The following is a 20,929-nucleotide window of genomic DNA, read 5'->3' as shown; positions in this document are numbered from 1 at the left end:
CATACTGGTGCCTGACAATGTTCCTCCCCAGATGTTTCTGGTGTTTCTCCCAAGGTAACATTTATATTGTTCTTTATTTTTATCATGAAGAAGGAGAAAATGGCTTGAAAGTTCTGAAATATCACATTGGTTTTTTTTAGCAGAAAGGTCTGGAAGGAATAAAAAGTTTGTGTCTTGGGGTATAAGCATGCCTCTAATAGCAGCTGGGAGGAGACTTTCCTTGGAGCTAGCTATCCCACAACTTCCTGTCACCTTTTGCACCTTTCCTGAAGCAATCTGGCTCTCCTGCTGTCAGCACAAGTATCCTGAAGTGCTGGACAAGTGGCTGGAGCTTAGCTGGGCATTCATCCATCCTTTGGGGTTGAGTGAAACAGGCCTTCCTTTTCCAAGAAGAAATTTGCTCATCTGAGATGTCAGGTTTTAGGAATGTGTGGATTACATAGGTACCAAGTAGAAGATGACAGAACTGGCCAATTAATAGTATTAAAAAGCCATCTTTTTCTGACTACCATTTTGCAGATTTCCTTGCATGTTACTTTGATGCTCTGACTTTGGTTGCCTTCCTCCTTCTCCTCTAAGGAGAGGACATTGTTCTCACCTGTGTTACAGCCAGCACATCTAGCTGGGTGCACAAACACAGGAAACAAGCTGAGGTGTGTTTGGATGCCTTCAGACCCAGATCTAATTTTAAAACCGTGTTTGCATTCTCTCAGGTTGAAAGTTAAACTAGTGAGAATAGTTAGCCATATATGAAATTACATTTTTTAGCCAGTGTCAGTCCTTCAAGCACAAGGGAAGTTACTCTGATCAGACTGATCATCTTCTCGCTGCTGTCCATTCTCTGTAGTTCTGTTGTTGCTGTTTTTCAAGGCTTAATTGCCTTGTAAAGTTGTGTATGTGCAATCATATTGCTAATATAAAGAAAGCAATTGCAACAAATTAAAATGCATTTAAAATTAAATAGATGAAGCTCTAAAATGTATCATATAAATATTTCTTATATTATAATTATTTTTTCATATTAACTGTGCAAAAATACATTCATGGAATAAATATATAACCATTCTAATAACAAAGTAGGCATATCTATATTATAATACAAATAATAGCTATTATGAACATGTATTAATATTGCTAATATGCCTTGTTCCTTTTTATTCCTTGGTAGGCTGTGGTTCTTAACTCTCTGTGCCAGTGCACTGTGCTCAATTCACATCTTGCCTGATATCAGGGATAGTAGGGATAGTAGGATCTTTGGGATGCTGAGTAATTCAGTAGCCCATTCTGTTTCAAACACTCATTCAAGATAAATGCCAGTGTGAGGATCACAACTTGCTCTTCTGGTTTCCTTTTGATTTAAGAGATAACATTAAAGAAAATCCAAATCCTTGCTTTAGGTGATGCCCAACACACAAGTTTCTAACTGTTCGACAATAAGCTGCAGCAGTTTCACCTGAAGGCGGCACAGGAACAACAGCAAACACTTTGCTGCCTTCCTGCAAGCTGGGAAGCAGGTTGGTGTTTTCTGTGCCCTACTCAGTGACAGATCCACTTCAAAGCTTCCACCAGGCCTGCTGCAGAGATCAGCACCATCAGAATAGAACATAATCAAAGTCAGTATCGTCTATGCAGAATTTTGATTGACTCTTCCCACGTGAGAAAAGTAGCTGTCCATACAGGTTGGTATATGGCAACATTGCTTCAGCTCCAACTTTCAAGCAGCAGTGGGATAAACCAGGCTGCCATCACGATCCAGACCTCCAGGAGTTGACATGTCTCTTCTTTCTCTCTCCAGAGCACGCAGTCCCAACTCTCAAACAGCTGCTGGCATTCAAGCTGCAAAGGCAACAGACCTCATCATGGGGAAGACAGCAATGGCTAGCGTGCCTCTCTCATCCATAACACTGGGACCACAGCTGCCAAGGCAGTACAGGAACCAAGTTGATGGTGACTCACCCAGGCAGCAGGAGTGCAAACCATGCTCACAGAGACCAAGCGACAAGTGACACACGGTACCAGTGTACTGGGGGAGGAAGAGGTAGATACCATCTGATCTACTGTCTGCCAGAAGGAAAAGCTCGCAACACGGGCGGAGAAGCTCTCCTCCAGTCCCTCAGTGAGGAAACCATTCCCAAGCATGTCATCTACGCTACGTGGATCATAGGAGAGAGAGAGACAAGTTGGCAGGAGATAAGAAGGAAAGGGTGTCAGGAACATCTGGTGCACCCACATCAGGCAGAGAGCTTGTTTGTTTGGGCTGAAGTGTTGGGTGCAGAACAGTCTCACCAGCCTTTGCCATAGGAGCTTCTTCTGCAGCCTTCAGAGATAGACTGGGTGGGCAAACCCCTCTGAGCCAAGAAATAACCATAAAAGCCAAGAGCTTTTATGAAGAGGAAATGAAGGGAAGAGGTGGAGGAGGCATGTGGGTGGAAGACATGCTTTGATGGCAGGCAGAGAAGTGTGGGTGTGCTGCTTTGTTACGGCAGTGCCACCAACAGCCCATCAGCAGTGGATGGGATGATGGTGAGGTTTCTTGGAGTAATGGTGAGCTGAGATTTCTTGGGGAAAGCTGTAAGGCCCGCACCTTCATACCAGCAACCTGAGGTGGAGTGGGTACGGCTCACACGAGTGCCTCAGTAAGGAGTATTGGAACAGGCTGCACAGGGAGGTGGTGGAGTCACTGCCCCTAAGCAAGAAATGCGTGGATGTGGCACTGAGGGACATCGTTAGCGGGCACGGTGGAGGAGGGCTGACTGTTGAAGTAGACGATCTTAGCAGTCTTTTCCAACATTAACGGCTTTATGATCCTAAGAGGAGAAAGACAGGATAAAGAAAGTAAAAGCTGAATGACATATTTATTCCTCCGACCAGTTAAAAAAACGATCGATTAGAGAAAGAAAAAGAAAGGCAAGACAAGACGCGGCCAGCCGTCCCAGCCCTGCACCTGCTCCCCGCAGCCGGGGGCCGCCGTGCGCCTGCGCGCAGGGACCGATGCTCCGCGGCCGCCGCGCCGCGCCCCCCCCGCCTCCTCCCCGCCCGCCTCCGCCTCCGCGCCCTCCTCCCTGCCCGCGGGGCACGGGAGCCGGTGACGGGAGTGAGGCGGAGTCTGGAGGGAAGATACCGAGAGATAGAGATTTAAATCACATCCCCGGCTGTAGAAGGGCAGCAGCAGCAGCAGCCCCGGCGCAGAGGCACGGACGCAAGCACCGAGGACAGGTCTGCCGGCTCCGCCGCTGCTGCTGCTGCTCGCCATGGGTGCCGCCGCCGCCGAGCCCCCCCGCGCTGCGGGCCTGGTGTCCAGCGTGCTGAACGACACGCTCGAGTTCTACCGCTGGACCTGGAGCATCCGAGGTAACGCGCCAGGCCGTGTCCCGCGCCCACCGCCCCGCGCCCCCGCCGCAGCGCCGCCGTCGCTATCGACGCCCCGCGCCCCCCGCCCGCGGGCACTGCCGCGCTCAAAATGGCTCCGTTGCCACGGCGACGCGGCGCGGCCGAGGGGTCGGGACCGGCTCCTGCCGGGGTGCCCGGGCGCGTCCTCTCGAGGCGCGGGGGTTCGCGATCCGCTTTAATCCCCCGAGGCACGGGCTGTCTCGGAGCCGCGAGGTGAAGGGCTGCCCGCGGGCCGGGGGTACCGCTTCTCTGGCCTCGACCCTTGCAGCGGAGCCTCCCCGGGCGGCCGCGTTCTTCTGGGGTCCCTCGGTTCCCTCCGGAGCTCTGGCGGCCCGGGACCTGCGCGGCAGCCGGGATCCCTGTGACAGCATCCCTCGCGCTTTGCAAATGGTGGAGTTCAGCGATTCGGCGAGGAAATGGCTGTTACCATCGCTGCGGCAGCGTTTCGCTTTGTATTAAGTGCGTCGGGGGTCGTTCTGCTGTATTCCGATTTCAGTGTGCTCAGTTTTCGTATTGACACCCAGCATGGAAGATGCTGAAGGAAGAGGAAATGCCTTGAGAGTCGGTATGGGGACAGCAGATGAGGCAGTAAGTCACCCGCTGACAGGTAGCTCCGCAGGTACTGCTGCGTGTCAATGGCGGCCTCAAGCTGGTCAGTGAAACGAGTGGGGTAGAGTTTCTGTTCATTGCTGCCATGAGTGGGCCTGCGCAGCTGACAGAACAATAGCACCTCTCTGGATGTTTCCATCGTGTTTTAGTTGACTGCACAGTGATGAGCTCTAGACTAGTTAGATGTAAGCCTACAATTGCATGGAGCACTCCGGAGCAAATGTTTGTGGGAGGCTGCTAAGGGGAAGCGTGCAGCCTTGGTTTGGGCCGGGAGCTCATACTGCATCAGCAGTCGTTGCTTCTCTGCCCCCCTCTGTTTTGCCATCTGCCAAATAACAAACTGATCTTATGTCAGAGGTGCAGAGGCTTGCTTTTTTTCTCGTGAGCTGCCTTCCCAGTCTATCCACTGGGTCCTACCGTATTTTAAAAATTATTAAACCTATATACATATTCGTTTCGTCTTTACTTGCAGCCTGTGAGAATATGAGATCAAATGAAAATGCTTGCAGCAGCAGTAAGTTGTCAGCTGTCAGTGCCTGCTCTGCCTCTTGCTGCATACAGTTTTTGTAGGTTCCCAGGTAATGCATTCCAGCCCATTAAGAGCATTTTTGGGTGGACATAAATACAAATATGGTTACTAAGTTGATATCCTTATATCCTTACTTGCTTTGTTTGGAAGAGAGTTTCAAGTTCTCGTATATTTCCTGAACTTCAAATGCTTTATTTAAATCTGTATACAGACTATGTTTGTTGTAAGGAAAAGAAGGGAAGTATGAAAAAAAATGAAGTTTGTCTAAGGAAGGTAAAGATAAGTTACTTACATTGGCACTACATGTTGAGCAAACTTTTGTTTCCTCTTTCGCTACTTAAGAGCACCTTAAGTGGTAGGATGTTCTTGTGATGCTTGTAGAGCATGCTCAAGTCCTTGCTAATCCTATGCAAAACTTTTAAGTTATTACACTAAGATCAGTAGCGTTGCTGTTAATGCAGGAGTCCTCTATAATGAAGTGCATTAACTGCATTTGGCATAAGGGACTGAAAGTTTTTGTTCATGTTCTGAATTTCGTGGTTCCATGCAAGGACAGTTTTGGACAGAGCCTAAGTCACATTGTACTCATATTACCACCCTTGTTTATACCCAGCAGTCTGTAAAAACAAGGTCCTGCTGTACTTACGACCAGGTGTGGGTATGTGAAATGTAGCATCATACCATGCAATTACCATGTAGCTCTGGATAAGAAAGTGCCATTATTGCTATCTAATAAAATAATCTTTTAATGTCAAGGTTTGGCTAAAATACTCTCTCAGTTTGCAGCTTTTCTGCATGCGTCTTCATTCAGAACAAGATATTGTATCCATTTGTCATCTTTGAGTGAATGTGCGCTAAGATCATGAATTTCACGCTGTTGTGTGAATTCACCTTTGTGTCAAGAGTGGCAGTGATGTTGCTCAACAGCCAACACAAATTATGGCATGCAAGACCATTGCCTAACATTCAATATCATTAAATAAAAAACTATACCACGCAGCAAAGTTGCTCAAGAAATGATGCCATGCAATAGCATTACACAATAAATCATACTGAAACACTACTACACAGCAAAATTACACAATGAAATGTGAAGAAATTTTATTCCCACTACAACTCCTACACAAAGGCTTCTCATTCATATAAAACCAAAATTATTTGTTCTCCAATACTTGCTTCCATCTTCTGTTGGATGCCTAGATCTGTCTTTCTGACTTCAATGCACAAATAGATTGTCTTGCCAGCAGAGGTTTTCCTCTGTTGTCCCATACTCCTGTGATGGGACTGTATGTAACTGCCAGAATATCCCACTGAGTACTGTGTTCCTTCAGTTTTATGCAGTAAAGATTTGGTCTTTTTCCACCTTGCTCTGTGATGTTTAAAAAACAACCAACCCTTTCTGAGGTCAAAAAGACATCTGATAAATCCTGTTTCTTTTGTTTGCTTGTTTTTTAATATGTCACAGATTTTAGTATTAAGCATTCTATCCAAAGCAATTGCCATTGGGCTTGGAGTTTTTTTTCTTCTTTTTGGCTTTGTGTTTAATCTTGTATGGTTAACAACAGTCTGTCTTTTCCTCCATATTTATTATTCAAATATATTTTCAGCCTTAGCAATACTTAAATGTGTTTTTACTCTTGCTAATTTATTTAAAATACATATTTTCTTCTTCTCTTCTTTGACAGTCTTTTTAAACACCTCTTCATGAAAACCTAAAATCCATTGTCAGCGTATCTTCATCTGAGAAGGCTGAAGGAGATCATTTAGGAAGCCATACATTTTAAGGGGGGCAGAAATGGCAAAAACATTATCAACATTACCAAGGGATAAAAAAAGGTTGTTGGGGGAGCAATTATTATCAGGAAAGATGATCTAGGAAATTCCATGCCATTATTCCTGTAAGGGCATGGGAGCAGGAATGTGTAATAGATAGGGCAGGGCTTCTTCTTTCTTCTGGCTCAGATAGCTGGTTGGGGTTAGATCTGGGCAGGAAGGATTAAGGGTATGATTAGATGACTGAGCAAATGACTTAAAGGGAGGTTCCAGGCTGAGTCCAGGAGAACTATTAAGATGAATAACTCAGGACAAAATCCAAGAAAGAATGTGGAAATCTCAAAACATGGATGAAGAGACTGTTGACACTTAAGGAGGAGGAGTAGGAGACTGGCCTGAAAAGGAAGTGTGTGAAACCCATTATCAAAAAGAGGTATTTTAGGGGAATGAGTTAATTTGAATGTGCTGAGCTAAATAACAGAAGGATTTATGGACTTTGGGTGAGAATTATTGTTCTTGGAACTCCAAGTTAAAAGAAGGCAGGGCTAGCCCAGGCCATGTGCGACTGCTTTGGAACAGCACTTATTTACAGCTGTTGCAGTTAATAAGATTAGAGTTTTTCCGTCAAGAGGAAAGAGAGGCAAAAGATGCTGCTTAGAGAACCATCCTACCACTGAAGTGGAAGTTTACATCTTATTCAGGAGTGACATCAACTGTATCAGTTGGGCCAGAAGTGTAAGGGCATGAGGATAGGGAATATGGGGGAAACTCACAGCTACTTGCATTTACAGTGATCTGGTGGAGCTGCTCTCATGGAACTCTGCTGTAAAGTCTTGTGCTGGGAAGGTCTTGAGACTACAGCTTTATGTGAGGAATCTATCCTAGTTTGTTTTTCAGCCCATGGAAAAGAACTGGAAGAAAGCACGTTTCTTCTTCTTCCCTTATTCTTTACCCCATGGAGAAAGTGAAAATGGCCAAATGATCCTGGATATTTATGCCTGGAGAAAGTTCATTGAGGTGGTTGGCAGAACAGTGGATTTATCTGAGTGAAAGCAGTATATTGTTGTATTGGAGTATTTGCGCCAGAGCTGGAGGCCAGAAGCATCCTGATGAAAGTTCTTCAGAAACTGAAGGTGGGGGGAGAGATAGAAGAATGAGACAAAAATTCTTGCAGTCTGCTTCACAGAAGGGAAACAGAATGTGCTCCTAAGTTTTTGGAGCATCAGACTTGGTGATTTGGACAATACTTGATTTGCAAATGCAATTTTCTTCTCAAATAAACAGTTTTTTGATCTGTGACCATGACTGTAAAACAAGGATTAGGCGTGGGAAGACTTAGACTTCCTTGTAAAACAGGGAAGACCAATGCCAGAAACTATAGAACTGGGTAAGTGTAATTGTGTTTGGCTGCCTTGGGGCAGAAGCAGCACTTAGAGTAGTTGATTGCAGAAGTAAAGAATGCTGAAGGCTAGAACACGTGAATCCACTGTCAACCAAACCAAAGAATAGGAGCATCCCAATTTGCTTCATTTGCATTTCATTAAGCATCCTTCTTAACTGCCAGTGAAGGAACTTATTTGATGTAAAAAAAACAGCTACTGTTTTTTTTTTGGGGGGGGGGGAGTTTTTTGCTGGGTGTTTGAGGGAAGTTTCACCCATGTTTCATCACCGGAAGATATCAAGTTGCAGAACTCAAAGGAGAGCTAATCAGAGCAAAACAGGTGCAAGAACATTTGGAAATGAAGCATAATTCAGAAAGGTGCGTTCCTGAAGTGGAAGCTCCCATTCAGAGGTTTTGGATCACCAACCTTGAAGAAGTGGAGCCTTAGGGAGTAGCCTGAAGCAAGGCTAACGATGTGAGCAAGAAGCTGAGTTGTAAAAGGAAGACTCCTCTTTCATAAAATGAAGAAGTGATAAACTGCAAGTCTCAGCTCCAGCAGAGAGATGAAACAAGAAAAAGGCCTTCAGAGCACCTGTAAGAATGTGATACAAAGTTCTGTTTGAACTTTATGAAGTTAGTGTTAAATAAGACAATACTGCTAAAGCAGTTTCCTTAAAAATGGCTGAAAAACTAAACAGAATTTAACCAAGCTGATTGCATGACCTTGGTATCTACTGTAGCTAATCCAAATGACATTTAAAATTACCGCACACCATGAACCACTGTTATGGAGCTCTTGGCAGATCACATTTCTCAGCTGAGGCCATGTGCCATAAGTGAGGTGCAAATCAGAACATTGTGCAGGAGCCTTACACTGCAACAGGAGGGAGGGAGCTCTCAAGCAGTTGAAATATCTGTGGTGTGAAGCAGAGTCGTTCATCCTGGGGACAGCACTGGTTGCGTACATTGATGGAGCCCAGGAATTGAAGTGTTGTTTGTAGGTGGTTGTCTCTGATTAGTGGAACTTGACTACAGATTGATTGTGGTAGTCATTCTATATTTATGCTGTGCTCAGGGTTATAGTTATCGTGATGGCATTCAGAAGAGGTGGTATCGAACACAGCTCTGTGTTGAAACCAGGAAAGACTGTCAAAGGCAACTTAAGGACAACCAGTAGAGGAAGAGGTAGGTTAGAGATGCTTCTAAGGACTTGAAGATCAAGGGCCATGAGATGTGGGTGAGGCAAGATTCTACTTTTGCCAGTCCAGACAGGTTTTTGGAGTCATTAGATTCACATGGAAAGAATAAGGAGCGTTGAGATGAAAGATGGATGAGTGAAAAGGCTCCAAGCAGACATTGGGAAAACTTTGTGAGGAAGAATTTGCTAGGATGCAACACTAGGGGGAAATGGTTGTAGTGTGTGCTGTAGAGCTTTTGAACTGGGAAAAACGGGCTGAATGATAATTCATTTAGCTAAAAAGAACTGGCCACAGAGAGAACAAGCGGTCTGGCTTCTAGAGAATGTTGGTGTGATCAGAGCGTGCCTGGAGCGTAGAAGTTGGGACAGTGTGCTTGAAAGGGCTTTGGACAGTAAACTGCTGTGCTATGGGGCTTTCAGCCTGTATTTTATTTAAAACAAAGCTGAAGCTACCATGACATTTAATAAGGAATTCACTTTAGTGTGTGATACAGACTGACCTCCTTGGCAAGATATAGACAGATAATAGCTAGTTTCTTGATCTTATTTAGGTGTGATGTGTAACTGTGCTTGATTTTGTCAAGACGTGTGTGCTTTTGAGCATATGGACTGCAAGGAATTTTGGCATTTTTTAGGCAGAAATTAAGGTGGGTATGAGGCTCATCCTGCTGATGGTCAGAAAGCAGCCCTATGAGAATTCCCAAGACTGCACCCAGTAGAGCAGGAAAAGTGATATATAGCTGCAAGGCAAGCCTAGAGCTACAGTGCGCTATGTGCTTTGTATTAAATCCCACTGTGTGAGCTTGGATCTCAAGATAAACATGAGGTAGTTTACCTTTCTTTCACAGAAGGTGTGAGGTAACAAACTATGTCAATTTGGCTTGCGTTTATTGCAAAACAGTGTCAGGCCTATGGGCACTGACTGCTCTGGGTTGTGGTGAGCTACTGACTTACGTGCCTAGTGCTCAGCTCTTTTCTTCATGCACTTGGTTTTAGTGGCCTGATCCATAAGTCCTGCCTGTGAATGTTCTCTCTTGGTGGCATTGTGTCGGCTTGTACGGTGAGCTCCTCACCTGGTTCACTCCTTCCATCCACCTCCCACATGCATTTCTCTGTTTCATCATAACCTTGAGTTCTGTCAGTTTGGTTTATATCCATCTTGTTTTCCTCTTCCCTTTATCTCTTCCTGCATTTCTCAAAAGTGCCTTTTTCTGTGTCTTGTACGTATTATGCTTCAGATATTCTGTCTGAGAACACTGAGAATATTTTCCTCTGGGTTATTTATTTTTTTTCCTGAATGTGAATATAATTTCCTCATATCCCACTGCCAGTTACAGCAAGTGTGAGTGATTGCTCTGTTGATGGTTATAAAATATTGCTGGAAGAAGACATTTATAGCCCATTTCTTTCATCTCATCTGTTGAGCCAGTAAATCTTGTCTTTGCAAAAAAAAATTTATTGTGTCCTTCTATTCCTATATCATAATTATAATACTTCCTTTTAAGATGGTTTAAAATACCACTCTATAGGAAAAAATAAAAAAGAAATACAGGTGCTAACTTGAATAGCTGGGCTGAAAATAAGAGACCGTTTTATTGCATTTTCTGGGTTTGCATGTAATACTTAATATTTTGCTAGGAACAAATGCATCCCTTTGAAGTACTTCATGCAGAGTGCCCTGATGGACTTTGATACTTAGGCCAAATTTTCTTTTATATACTGTCTAACCACTGTGTCAGTGATCTATGAATTTTTGATCAAGGGTGAGAAAGTATTTCAGAAATCATCAAAGTTTAGATCTGGGGACCATATGTGACCGTGAAAGATAACCATGAAAAGCAGAGAGACTGAACTGTGGCAGTCATTTGGATATGGCATTACATAGCAGCCAAACTCATTGTTTTTTCTACTCGTATACTTAGTGAAAGACTCCGATATTTATAATTGTTCTGAACATCTTTAGGCAGGAGAACACTTTCTTGTTCAGTTTACATTTTCAAAAACAACTTTTCCAGAATTGTTATTTTTTTCCCCTGGATTTGTCATTGCTGATATTGAAAGCGTGTTGAGGCTTATAGTGTTATTGTTCTGTGAGGGATTCTTTTGTGGAGGCAGATGTACCAACGGAAGACCTGCTATACCTCACTACTGTAAATTTTACTTCTGCCCTTGAATTTGGAAGATAAGAGCTGATGCATTTTAATATCTTCTTATGCAGTTGTACTCCAAACAAACTTTTGACCTTGTTTATCCTTCTACAACCAAGTTAGTTAGCAGCACCCTCGTGCTGATGCAAACAAAAGCAGGCAGTTTTATCAGCAGGATTTATTGTGCAGCTCCTTGCAAATGTTCTCTGGTATCTGTTTTCTTTCGTTGTTTTTTTTTAAATAGATTTCATTTGCCATTCCTGGTCCTCCGACATGTTTGCGCACTGCATCTAGGAGTCTCTAAATACTCATCTGAAATCCCAAATCATTCTTAGTTATGAGAACAACACTGTAAGTTGTTTGCAGTCGCTGTGTAGTTAAGCAACTGTATGCTTCTGCTGTGTTAGCATATCAGCAAGATATTTCAGTGCTGCACTTAATGTCCCATTAGTGCTGAGTATGTAACTTCTCTCTACAGTGGGTAAGGCCTTGCAGAGATTTTAATTTAAAGGATTATTAATAACAGTTAATTTTCAAGGATGTTAGCTTCTATCTGAGGGAATCTAATATAGATCTGTCTATGGAGAAAATCTGTTCTGCGGTCATCTACCCTTTGCCATTACAAAAGCCCCAGTTTGTACGAGGTGGGCCAATACTCCAGTCTGCTATTGCAACACTGAATGTGTGTACATCGTATGTTTGTATGACTGCTTACTAATACTCTAATACTCATGCAGGTATTTTAATTGTACTAAAAGATAGAACATGGTTTAAAGAGAAGTTCTGATAAGGAAAACATTGCAGAAGAAGATCTTTTCAAAGTATATTTCATGCTGCACATATTTCTGTAGAAATAGAGAGACATGCTTGATCACAGCACTGTGTACCTAGTTCATAAAATTGCAGCCTGTGTTTTTTGTTTGTCTATTTTGTTTTTTGTTCTGTTTGCATCTGTATCTTGTAACCTTTCAGGAAAGGCATGCAGGTGTCACTGTGTTGGGAATGTATCTTGCTTTTGTGATGGTTGGGAAAGTCAGATTTGACAAATGAATGAAAACAAGCCTTGAGGGCTTATTATCTTGCGCATCTTGTGTAAGCTTTTGCAAGGATTACATTTTTATTATTCCTTGAAGCAGAGTTTTTGTAGTCCCCACGAGTAATCATAATCAATGGAGGAGGTAAATAAAAAATAATTGGAACAAGGCAGTCTTGTTGACTTGAAAATCCTGATGAAATGCTGAACTGATGTGACTCCTGAGCTTAATTTCATTTCAATCTTTGCCTCGAGAGAAGTGCATCCTGTAATTGCTGTGCACAGGCTCAAAGGTGGTATGATACTAGCAGCTGAGTTATAGGAGTCCCAAGAAGACTAGGATGCTACTTACAATACCAGTTACACCACACCTGACCTTATAACAACAAAATGGGATTATGCGTCCTGTTACTTTAATGGGAGTTTATGAAATATGCATGTTGCCCTGATGTTTAGTAGCTGCAGGAGATGTTCTTCATACCTGTGTGGTATCTTGATTTTATATTAGGTTTATGTATTGCTGTGTATAGTTTTATATTAGGATAAGTAGTCAATTGCAAAGCCCTGAAGTACAAAGGAAAACCACAGTTTGTTGCGTGCAGTACCTGTTAGTCTTGTCTATACCTCTTTTGGTTTGGGCAGGCACCTCTAATTTCTGGATGAAACAGTATTCAGTTTTGCCTGCAAATTTCTAAAATCTATTTTTGTTGGTGTTTTTTTTTTGGGGGGGGAGGGGGGAGGAGAAGGAGGAGAGATTGTTTTGTTTTGGAGTATATATTTTTATTATTTGTTGTGCTACAGAAGAACGTTTTTTTCTTCTTGCATCTTGGTGTTTCAAAGCTTGTTATAACGATAACACTTGACCATGAAATTGTGATGCTTCTTTATTCTCAACCCAACCAAATTCAGTGATTGAACTAGATGACCCTAGTGGTCTTCTCCAACTTTAATTATTCTTTGATTCTATGAGATTAAATTGTTCTTGTTAAAGCTTGAGCATAGATGAAATACTTGACTCGCATATTCCTGTTTATTCTCTAAGATCTAAGTGAATGTGACATCTTTGTTGTACCGTTGTGTGCTAAAAAGGGACCAAAGTGAAGCCTGCTGTTGTGCTCCCTTGTTGGAAGTGTTGTCCATACAGCAACAGACTCTTTAGCAGGATCTGTTGTGATAGGACAAAGGGAAATGTTTTCAAACGGAAAAAGGGGAAATAACGATTGGGTCTAAGAAAACAAATATTTTACAGCATGGGTAAGGAAGCACTGGAACAGGTTTCCAGAGAGGTGGTGGATTCTCCATCCTTTGGAGGCATTCAAAGTCAGACTGGATGGGGCTCTGAGCAACCTGATCTAGCTGAAGGTGTCCCGTTCATTGCAGGGGAGGTGAACTAGGTGACCTTTAAAGGTCACGTCCAACTCAAACAATTCTCTGACCATGCACGTGTGCATGATGATACAGAGCTCTACTGTGAGGGAAAGTGGCTCAAACTTGATTGGCACAGTGGCCATTTTCCCATCAAACAGGTGCTAGGCTAATTTCAGTGTTTGGAGACTAGCCAGAGTAGAGCTATGAGAATGGTTAAAGATCTGAGAATATGCCTTTCAGTGAACAGGGGGAAAAATGCGAGCAAGATGAAAACTGCTTGTAAGTACACTAATGAGAGGAAAAATGATGAGTCTTCAGTCAACATGGAAAATTATGATTAATTGACTGCTTCAAGCTTAATTCTAATTTTTGCAGTAGGTGTAATTGACAGTTTATAACAATAGATTTTTTTAGGGTTCTCTGCCTCTGGAAATACATACTGGAAAGTAAAATGAGAAATTTTTCTCAGGGAGGTATCTAAGCTAGAACAAATGAGTTAAAGGAGATTGGAAGGCCTTTGTTTTGTAAAGAATAGTGCATATCTGTGTTCCTCAACAAATACAGGTATCTTCGACCTGTCAGACTCCTTTAGAAATACCTGTAGTGCCTGCAGACTGCAGACATCACTGAATATGATGGGTGAGATAAAGGCAAGAAGCATAAACTAGGCATTCCCGGTGTCCCAGCCCTTCTGCTTTCTTGCACTTCCCCACCTGGGAATCTATACAGAGTTTTTGATGAATCAGATGTGGTATGGGCATGTTTGTGCTCTGGCTTTGGTCCTTTATTGTAGGATTTTCCATGAGGAAGGTTGATAACCTGAGGCATTTGAGGACTGGAGCGCAATGAATATGTGTAATAAGTAATCTGCATCAGAACAGACAAGCTAATTCAAGAGCTGGAGGACTTTAAAAGAATATTTAATTTCAAACTGTATAGATGCTTTCTTGAAATTACAATAAATAAATGCATACAAATCTTTTATTTCTGTTGGTATTCAATCAACCTGTTTTGAGTGTGCAATTTGCAGTCTCAGGTTATGGAGCCCACGCAGTTCTACCATTGTATAGCTTACATTTGTAGCTTCAGCTGTTTCATTTGTGTGTTCTGTGGCTTCAGTTTGTCAGACTGAAGTAGTGGTTTTTGCTTATTTGTATTTACTTGGAATCTCCACAAACTGGTAATGATAAATGCACTGCTCAGTGGTTCTGATGTGTTACTCCAATTAATTTAAAAAGCCTGGGCTCTAACCACAGAGATGTTTACTTGAGCTGAACTAGTCTGCAAGTGGTTGTGTAGCCACAGTGAGTATTTTATTCATTTGTAAGCATTTAAGGGGCTGAGCCAGTGGTTTTAACACAAAAGTAGGAAGAGAAATATGTAGTATAGGACATTATTAATCATCACCAGAAATAAAAAGTAGAGAAGAACGCTGGAATACTATGAAGGAATTTAATCCTGTAACTTTGTATGCATTATGTTACAAGGTGCACGAAGGTGTTTCTCACGTGTTTTCATACAAAATGAAAACACAGATCAGAACTCTGAATTGTAGTGCTACTGGAGCTGACAAGCGAAATTGTTTGATTAATACCACAGAGTTTTTCATAGAACAATTAAATACTGCTTACTGGTTTGCCTTCCTTACCTTGCAGAGCCTAAATTTAACTTCTTTGAGGAACTCTTTTTCAAACATGTGATGGGGCTTTGGGAGGGCTTCTCATTTGAAATAAACAGCCTGATCTGCAGAGAACTCTCACTGCTAAGAAGCACTTTTAAACAGCCACCGTCATTTCTGCAGTGTCTTTAGAAATGTGATTGGACAGATGGATGTGCTGGATTGGCACTGTAAGTGTCTTTGCGCTGAGAATAGTATCAATAGCTATTAATAACTTCGAAAGGCTCTCCAGATAAATTAGTGAGTAGCAACCTCATAGCTAAGGAGTACACATGTCGTTGAGCTAAAAACTTGCATTGATTTTATTGTTTTTATTTTTATAAAACAAATGTGAGTGCAAGGAATTTCAGAAGTCACATCTTTTAGTTGTATTTCCTCTAAAGCTAATATTAAATGCAGAGGTAGTCACCATTGTATCGGTTCAGGATTTCTCCTGATGGGTGTTCAAGTTACTGTGCTGTGCATTTTTTGCTTACTTTTAAAGTTTGTACTTCTTCATTGGGGGGAAAAAAAATCATAGGCTCAGTAACATACAGAAAATGTGATGACCTAAATCCGTCTCGATTGACAAGGAAAGGCTGAATCACACATAATAGAAGCATTTGCTTATTAAAACACATACAGTGCTCTTCATAGACATTTCTAATGATTTTAAATTCAGGTCTCTGTCAGTACAGCCTTGCTTGTGAAGTTCATCTTCTTTTGCCTGCTATATTTCAGTATAGGTATATAGGGCAATTACATCCTGTTCAAACAGTGGATGGTAGAATATTCAGTCCTTTTAATGGTTCTACTCTCAACCTTGCATATATTTCCTGTTGATTGCCTCACACAATAAAGATATAAATCCTGAAAAAATTAGATGCCTTGAGGCAATTTCAAATATGTGTGTTCTCCTCTCTCTTGTGTTGCCTTTGCAATGTGAGACTTAAAAATGTGTATATGCAAAATGGCAGGTAAATCTCATGCATGTGAAGATTCTTGCCTTACATAACACGTTCCTGTTAGAAAAGTGCTGTTAAAAGATGCCTTCCTTTATTCTGGATTCACTTTGCAATTGAGTACTGCTTTAAATGTCTGGTCTACAAAGCTTGTACCACCTTACAACAAAGCACTGTACTACAGGTTGTACCATCACAACAATCATTTCATTTGTGATCAAATTAGAATCTGGGTCTTAGGATTTGAAAGACAAACGCATTAATCCCCTGAAAGATGCAGTCACTCTCTGTCAATTCTAATCAGGTGAAGGCATTGCTCATTTTGCTTCCAGGCAATTGGAGGGGTTGGGTTTTTTTTGTTTTTGTTGTTGTTGTTTGTTTGTTTCTTTGTTTTTTAATATGGGGAGCTGGGCTTTTTGGTTTTGTTTATTTTGTTTTTGTTTATTTTTTCATTTATTTTGTTTTTCAGGTAATAATGCACCTATTACATGTAAAATAATGCAGGATTTGGCACCCTTGTATGTCCTTTCAAACTATCACAGTTCTCTGTAATTTGCAGAAATCCTTTGTGGCCGTCTGTACCAGAGAATAAATGGGACACAAAATTCTGCTGTTTTTGCTAAAACAAGGGTGGGGTGAGGTTATTATTATTTTGAGTAAGTTGGAAGATTTGTCACTTTAAACAGATGATTTAATTTCTCTTGATTTGAAAGAGTTTATCTTACTATCCTGAAAGGAAATCTGGGGAAAAGCTGTGTGTGTAACTGTTTTCTGCATAGATCTTGGGTAGGAAGTCTTGCCCAGTAAACTGAAAGGAAACTGTGTTTGTAATGCTTTCTGTGCAACAAGAATGATATATTCAGCTGATCTAAAAGTTAACTAGTTACTTTGTATTGTCCAGGCAAGATAGTAGGATGAATAATTTGTATTGTTTCACGTTGTTTTGTTTGTATGTCTGTTTGTTTATATCTAGAATTTCTGGGATAAAAATTACCATGTTTTCTAACACCATCAAGTTAATCAAAAGTAGTCAGATATAGAGTCTTTCAAATGCCCTTAAAATAAATGCAGTGTTTCTGTTTTGATTATCTATGATACGCTTCAGAAGTGAACTGACTATTGTAATATTGAGTCTTCTCTTCAAACGGGTGTGTTATGCTGAGAATGTTTTTAGTTATCCTAGGAGAGGTCAGGCTCAAATGCTAGTCAGGTGCCTTCCCAGGGCAATGGGATGTGCAATCTGTGCTTTGTAAAGGCTGGTATTTGAGCTGTAGCGGTTCACAGACCAGGAACCCCATGTAGAGGGAAGGTAACAAGAAAACATGCAGGTATGGAAGTATACCATCCGCTTCTATGCTGGGAGATGTACTTATATATTTCTTAGGGTTTTTTTCTCCAGCAAAGTGGGTGAAATATTGGTTGACAGTTCTGATGAAGCGTGAGGAGGACCCGACTTGCGAGTGGGCTTTCATAAAAGATTTCATTGTTTCCCTTCCTTTCACCTACAGGCATAATCTTTGCCTCCTGACACAGAAAGAGATCTGAGATAGATTATGCTTTCTTGTTTTGGGCAGTGGGCAATAATGTTCATCTCCTGTTCATCTCAAATCTTCCACTTTCATGTCTTCAGAGTCATCACTTTAGCAGTTAGGATGCAATGAAATGCCAGGTCAGAAAATAGAAGCCACTGTGTCCCTGACTTTTTATACTGCTTAGACAATATAAGGAGACTGGGAAAGCCTCTTGCATTTCTTGCTCTTTACATTTTGTGCACTGTAGTGTCTGAAGCAAGATGCAGATTTGTTAAAGCTTGTCACGTTGACTATTCCTGAACTGTCTTAATTAAGAAGTGAAATCTTTCTCCTTACTTGGCAGAAATAAATCTCTGCCCACTGCCTCATATCATGTGGAAATGACAATCTCCTTTACTATGTTTTTTTTTTTTAATGGTCTTTAAAAAAAACTGTTGTTTTTTAGCAAAGTTTTGTTGGGTGATCACTAAAAGCAAGAGGAAATTGAATTAAAAGGGAGATCATAGTGTAATAATTGCAACACAGCAGTGTCATTTCAGTTTCAGTAGGTAATATTCTATGAGGTGTGGAAAATGGGGCAGTTCTTTCTGTGTCAACTCACTGTACTATACTGGACAGCAGTTATTTTACACAGAGTACATTATATTGCAATAGAATTGTCTGCCCCAGGGACTTGCTGAAGTGTAAAAGGCAACTTTTCTTTTTTTCTTCCATTGTATTTAACTGCCTCTATTTTCACAGCCAGATTTTTTTTTTTTTGCCAGTCCTCCCCATGCTCCTTGCTCTGTTTGCCTGTGGCTTCTGTCAGGGGCTGCAGTGCCAAGTCTGACTGCTATCACTCTGGCAGCATCCAGCTCACTGCAGGTTTCCATGCACAAAAACAACGCTGCCTCTCTCTTGTTTGTCTCTTTTGTTAACAGTCATAATGGAAGCAGCTAGGCTAGTTTCTATTTCTCCTTTTCCGCTTCTTATTAAGACTGATGGCTTCAGTCCTAAAAAGCACTGTATTTGCAATTTGCAGGTTAAATATTGTAAAATCAACAGGAAGCGAGATGAGTCAGTGCCGTACATGCTGTCTTCCTGTAGACTACAATGTGTGGGATTTATTAGAAATACAGAAAGTCTCCTGACATCTGCTTCTAAAAATATGGTTCTAATGTATGTTCTTAACCACCAAGGCAAGGTGGCTGGAGAATGGAATGAGAAGGAATGGCAGTGCTGTTCTGTTCCTACCTCATTGCCCCAGAGTTCTGTGCAAAACAGACTCAGTCTAGAGAGATTCGTGTGATTTATTACCTACTGATAATATAGCAGAGCTGTGAGAACTAAAAGCAAACTACAGACACCTTCCTCCTATCCACCCTTACCTACCTTCTCCCCACAGGTGACACATGGGAATGGGAAATGGGGACTGAAATCTGTCTGTAGTGTTTGGTTTCTGCCACTCCCTCATGGTCACTCTCTGCCCATGTTCCACAAGGTTCCTCCCATGGGATGTTGTCCTTCCCAAACTGATCCTGCGTGGACTTCCCATGGGCTACAGCTCTCTTAGCACTGCGCCAACACGGCTCCATGCCACAGGGCCCACCCTTTGGGCACTGCTCCCCAGGAGTGCAGCTCCCCCAGCTCTCCCACCCCACTACAGGCTGCTCCCCACAGGTTGCAGCTCTGGTCTGGCTGCTTCTCTGGGGGTATCCATGCCTGTGGCTCCTTTGGGCCTCATCCACCACTGCACTGTGGGCTCCTCTGTGACTGCATGTGGAGATCCACTCCATGTGGTGCTTGTGGGTGCCTGGAACACCTCTTGCTCTCCTTCTGCACCGACTTCAGCATCTGCCAGGCTGTTAGTAATGGAACAGTTACTTTCTATCTATTGCTATAGCCAGAGATTACCCTTCATAAGAAGGGCAGAAGAAAACACTGAGAAAATGAGGAAAGAGACATTACTGTAGTCACTTCCATCCTTCCTCTGTGGCAAAGACATCTTTTAATCCTGAATTTCACTGGTTCCTCAGGCTGAATGCTTCTTTTGACATAGATCCAGGACTTTATATAGCAAATTCTGGGCCCTAGAGTATGTGCAATGCTAGATCCCAAGAGTGACTCTAAGGCAGTTTAAAAAAACCCTGTTGTCTCCAGTACAGAAGCATAGACTACTCTAAGCTGAGCATTCTGCACTGTTCTATCTAGTATTTTTTCAATAATGTTATTACTTTTTTTTTTTTTGTCTGAAACACGTCAGACAGATATGCGTCAAATAGGAAAGTTATTTCACACCATATACTCTATATAAAGTATATATAGTGGGAGATTTTTATGCCAAAATTTAAAATAAGAAATCTGTTAACTTTATCAGCATTTGCCAAATTTATGTGTCTTTCATTTGCAGAAGTTCTCTTCTTTTTAAAACACTTCTTAAAAGTGTTTTTACAAACAATCTAGTCTCAAGACTCAAATGTGTACAAAGTAGGTTTGCAGGTGATACTAAATTGGGAGGAGCAGTTGTTTCCCTTGAGAGTAGAGAAATCTTGCAGAGTGTTCTTGAGAAACATAGTGACATGGTTATTGGATGTTACGGTGACAGACCTACTGCTGGACTAGATGACCTTAGTGGTCCTTTCTAGCCTCAATGATTCTATGATTGGAGGGCTGGGCAATCAGCAACCACACGAAGTTTAACAAGAGCAGTGCTGGATTCTGCATTTGGGACAGGGCAGTCTCTATGTATAGCCCTGGAGGATGCAGGAGAGCAGCCCCATGGGAAAAGAAGTCTGGTAGTTCTGGCTGAGAGAAAGTTGAACATGAGCCAGCAGTGTGCCCTGGAAGCCAAAAGGGCCAACCATACCCTGGAGTGTATCAGGCACTGCCAACAGGTGAGGGGAAGGGTTTTGTCCTGTTCTGCTCTGTGCTGTGTGGCCTCACCTCCAGCACTGGGTGCAGGTTTGGGCACCAAGATATAAGAAGGATGCGAAACTGTTAAAGAGCATCCAAAGGATTTAGATGAAGGATCTGGAGGGTAAGATCTCTGAGGAGCAGCTGAGGTCCCTTAGATATCTTCAATTTAGAAAAGATAAGGCTGGGAGGAGGCCTCATAGTGGCTGCAGCTCCTCACAGGGAGCGGATGGGCAGCGCTGAGCTCTGCTCTCTGTGAGTGCAGCAGGACCTGACAGAATGGTATAGTGCTGTGGCAGGGGAGGGTCAGGTTAGGAAAATGTTCTGCACCAGAGGGTAGTCGAGCCCTGGAACTGGCTGCCCAGGGCACTGGACATGGCCCCAAGCTGCTGGAGTCCAAGGGTCATTTGGACAGTGGCCTCAGACATAGGGTTTGAATTTTGGATGGTGCTGTGAGG

General features: G+C 42.2%; 1 protein-coding gene across 2 annotated transcripts in view; it reads left to right on the top strand.

Annotated features, from left to right (window-relative positions):
• The first annotated feature begins 3,046 nt into the window (after positions 1–3,046).
• Positions 3,047–20,929, top strand: part of ELOVL4 (ELOVL fatty acid elongase 4) — a 35,719-nt gene continuing 17,836 nt past the window's right edge. Inside the window, exon 1 of one of the 2 annotated variants that reach the window (XM_048934906.1) lies at positions 3,047–3,351. In XM_048934906.1, coding sequence (XP_048790863.1) covers positions 3,252–3,351 — 100 coding nt within the window. In that variant the 5' untranslated portion in view covers positions 3,047–3,251. Of the gene's footprint in view, positions 3,352–3,501; positions 3,979–20,929 lie in introns of those variants that run through there. The other variant, XM_048934908.1, reaches the window with a different exon arrangement.

Source organism: Lagopus muta, chromosome 2, assembly GCF_023343835.1.
Source record: "Lagopus muta isolate bLagMut1 chromosome 2, bLagMut1 primary, whole genome shotgun sequence".
Lineage (NCBI taxonomy): Eukaryota > Metazoa > Chordata > Aves > Galliformes > Phasianidae > Lagopus > Lagopus muta.
The sequence above is the reverse complement of the archived record's forward strand: the minus strand, read 5'-3'. Positions and strand labels throughout refer to the sequence as shown.